This window comes from Nicotiana tabacum, chromosome 19, assembly GCF_000715075.1.
Source record: "Nicotiana tabacum cultivar K326 chromosome 19, ASM71507v2, whole genome shotgun sequence".
Lineage (NCBI taxonomy): Eukaryota > Viridiplantae > Streptophyta > Magnoliopsida > Solanales > Solanaceae > Nicotiana > Nicotiana tabacum.
The window spans coordinates 100,549,574-100,553,239 of NC_134098.1; the positions used below are offsets into that span (position 1 = coordinate 100,549,574).

The window sequence follows — 3,666 nt, forward strand, 5'->3', positions numbered from 1 at the left end:
GGCCTTAGCCATATCAAGCTTGATCACCACATTAGCTGGCTTTCCCCTTAACCTTATGTCAGTGACAATTTCTTGAGTCAATAATATGTTCTCAAATATACTCCTACCCTTTACAAATCCGGATTGATTAGGAGCTATTAGAGATGGCAAAAAAATCTCCAATCTGTCATGTAACACCCTAGACAAAACCTTGTTAATGAAGTTGCTCAAACTAATAGGTCTTAAGTCAGAGAAGGTCTCGACTCTAGGTTTCTTGGGCAGCAACACTAGATTGGTGTGAGTGATGGATTTAGGCAATGCAGCTCCTCCATAGAAGTGTAGCACCATGTTGTGTATATCAGCACCAATAACATCCCAGCATGTTTGATAAAACAAGCCAGTGAATCCATCAGGGCCACTAGCACTCTCCCCACTAAGCTCAAAAACTACTGCCCTTACTTCTTCAATTGTTGGCAATCTGCTAAGTTCCAAATTCTGATCCATAGTGACCATTGAAGGTACATTATTGAGTAAGGGAAATTCAGAAGCATCACCTTCATTTGTGAACTATTTTTTATAGAAGTCCACTGCAGCTGTAGCCAATTGCTCCTGGTCTTCAATCCATACCCCACTGCCACTTTTGATCCTCTTTAGTTGCAATTTCTTTCTTTTGCCATTGACATGGTTGTGAAAGAAACTTGTATTCCTATCTCCTTCAGCAAACCAATTCATCCCAGCTTTTTGCTTCCAATACTGCTCCTCAATATTCAAGTATTTCTTCAATTCAGATTGAGCCTTTTGAAGCACAATCCTATTCTCAGTTGTAGGCTCTTCTTCAAACAACATCTCCTTCACCCTAACAATGTCCTCCAAAATAGCCAATTGCTTGAAGATATCACCAAATGTTTCCCTATTCCATTTTGAGAGTGCTTCCTTCACCCTCTTGATATTCTGCTTAAACATCAGAAATGGATCCCCTATGAAATCAGCTTCCTAATTCTGCCTCACCACATCCATTAATGTAGCATGCTTTGTCCAAAAGTTCAAGAATCTGAAAGGCTTGACAAACTTGGTAGTCTGCACCCCACATGTCATTAGCAATGGTGCATGATCTGATCGAGTTCTGATTAGATGCTCAACTTCAATAGTTGGCAACATGTTCTGAAATGGAAAATTCACAAAGATCCTATCCAATCTCTTGAATATACACTCAGCATTGGATCTCCCATTCCACCATGTGAATGGACTTCCTTTATAGCCTTGCTCAAACAAACCACAAGAGTTTACACAAAATGCAAAATCCTCATATTCAGGAGGGTGTACTGGAAGTCCCCCTATTTTCTCATCTTCATGCAATAACACATTGAAATCCCCTCCTACCAACCATGGTAATTCCATATCACTTGCTAAATAATACAAGTGATCCCACAAATCCAACCTCTCCATTGCTAAACATTTTGCATAAACAAATGTCATCATCATGTGCTGCCACAGGTCATGGTGAAACACTCTCACAGTCACCTGTTGCTTAGTATCCTCCACTAATTCCCATTCTACCACTGCATCGAAGAACAACCATATTTGCCCATTAATATTTGTATAAGCAGTCTCCATATTCAACCTCCTTTTATATCTCTCAATGAGTCCCTTCTTTTGAAAAGGCTCCATCAATGCAACTACACAAAAATTATGCTCCCTATTCATATTGATCACCCTAGGAAAGGCCTGTTGTGTATTCACAGACCTTATGTTCCTATTAATGTTTTGATCATCATCTAGATAAAGAAGCTGCCCTCCTGGGCATTATTCTTGAAGGTTGTGGTGGATCTTTACTCTGATTCTTCTTAGTTTTTTTACCTCCTTTAGCACTAGTTGTGGGTGATAAATCCCCTTCCCTAGCCACTTGTTTGAATTTTTCGGTAGTTGATTCATCATCTCCTTCATCTTCCATTAGATTTTGTCTCAATAAGTCTTCATCAATTGGTGTCACATTATGTGTAACTAAATCATGTAAATGTTGTATAGGAGTCTTAGTTAGAACATTAAGATGTAGTTGCATGGTTTGATCAGTGCCAGATTCCATAGGCACTTCCTCTATTTCCCCGGATGCTCTTGGAACAATTGCCCGCTCATCAGCCTGTTCATACTCCTTGAATTGTAGCTCATACGCCGGAATACCATCTACATAGGCCAAAATCTCTCTAGTGGCTCTAAGGTTCGGGTTTACTGTAGCTGCCTCATCAGGTGAACCTGGTTTTAGGCCTAGCATCGCCAGCATATCACCAGGTGAGCCTGGCTTTAGGCCTGGCATCGCCAGGTGAGCCTGGCTTTAGGCCCGGCGTCGCCAGCCTATCGCCAGGTGAGCCTGGCTTTAGGCCCGGCGTCGCCAGCCTATCGCCAGGTGAGCTTGGATTGGTGTCCTTCTTCACCTTGTCTTCTATTGTCTTTGTTTTGCCCAGCTGATCATTCTTAACCTCAACTGCATCGCTCCATAAGACCTTTTTAGAGTTTACCTCATCAAGATCCCCCATCCGCTCAGAATCTTTAAAAGTTTGAGATGGAATTGCATGACAAGATTGGTTTGTGGTCACATTGAGTTGTTTTAGCTCCTCTTTGCTAGTCCCAAACCTTCTATGAACCCAGTCAATTGTGTACTGAACCCCAGAAGGAGTAGGACCATCTTTAGAACTGAAGACTGATTTTCCCCCACCAAAACCAGTTGGTTGTTCTCGTTTATATCACTTTGTTCCTCCTCTAATACTGCAAATTTATTCCTTGTTTGAACCTTGTTTGTCTGATCTTCTTCGACCTTCATCAGTGCAAAGTTATTGTGCACCTGTTGTACCCTAGCATTCACTGGCATGATTGCATTGCCAGTTTGCCCTTGTACCTGGGTTTTGTTATTTTTGTTAGTTCCCCGATTATCCCGAACTTCCTTCCACTGTGCACCTACGTTCCCGACTACTTTTTCACTCGTGAGAATCATTAAAGGGGTAATGTGATTTTTGGTTTTTCCTTGTTCACCAGCAGTAGTTTGATGTAGTACGTACTCTTCGATGTGAAATTGAGGAAATTTTGCCATAGAGTTAATCTAATTAACACATGACGATCTCTAAGGAATTCGATATTAGACTCACCTTTGATACCACATTGAGTTGGAATTATTCGGCGAAGCTCGTGAAGCTCCGGAGAACCATATGAAAGCTTGCCAATGACAGCATATTGGAGGCCTTCAATCATGTTCATTCTATCTACTTCTGCCTCTGTGAATTTAACCATTGGTTGGCCATTCAAATACACTGCTCGTCGCAGTGGAATGGGTTGAATTGAAGCTGCAACAGAAGCCATCGCTGGAGGATTTAAAGAATTTGGTTTCAAAATCTTCGAGTAATCTAGAGAAGTTGGGTTGGAGTTAGTTGTTGTATGTTGTTGTGAAACGCTGGGGGAGGGCAGACCGGCCGGAAAAGCTGGTTGGTCGCCGGTCATTGTCGTTTCAAGGGTTATGGAAGGCAAATGATGAGAATTTTCTTGAAGAGATGGCAGAGACAATGAAGGCAGACCAGAAGGAGAGGGCTTTGAGTGTGATTATCATGAGCGTTACATATAGCGTTCTTTGGGAAATTGCTTAAGAAACTTCTGCAGCAACAACATGGAAGAAGTTGGAAGATCTATATTCCAATAAATCGT

The 3,666-nt window shown here is 41.6% G+C and overlaps 1 protein-coding gene across 1 annotated transcript; it reads right to left on the reverse strand.

Moving 5' to 3' along the window:
* Positions 1 to 546: 546 nt before the first annotated feature.
* Positions 547 to 1,647, reverse strand: LOC142173618 (uncharacterized). Its single transcript, XM_075239242.1, has 2 exons — positions 988 to 1,647; positions 547 to 930 (listed from the first exon to the last, which is right to left on the reverse strand). The coding sequence occupies exons 1-2, from the start codon at positions 1,645 to 1,647 to the stop codon at positions 547 to 549; spliced, it is 1,044 nt and encodes a 347-aa protein (XP_075095343.1).
* Between the last annotated feature and the right edge of the window lie 2,019 nt (positions 1,648 to 3,666).

Bases quoted from the DNA above. Each gene is read 5' to 3' on its own strand.
- LOC142173618 (XM_075239242.1), bottom strand. From the start codon at position 1,647: ATGGAGCCTTTTCAAAAGAAGGGACTCATTGAGAGATATAAAAGGAGG. The intron at 931-987 runs GTGAGGCAGAAT...ATGTTTAAGCAG, and splicing joins ATGCTACATTAATGGATGTG to AATATCAAGAGGGTGAAGGA.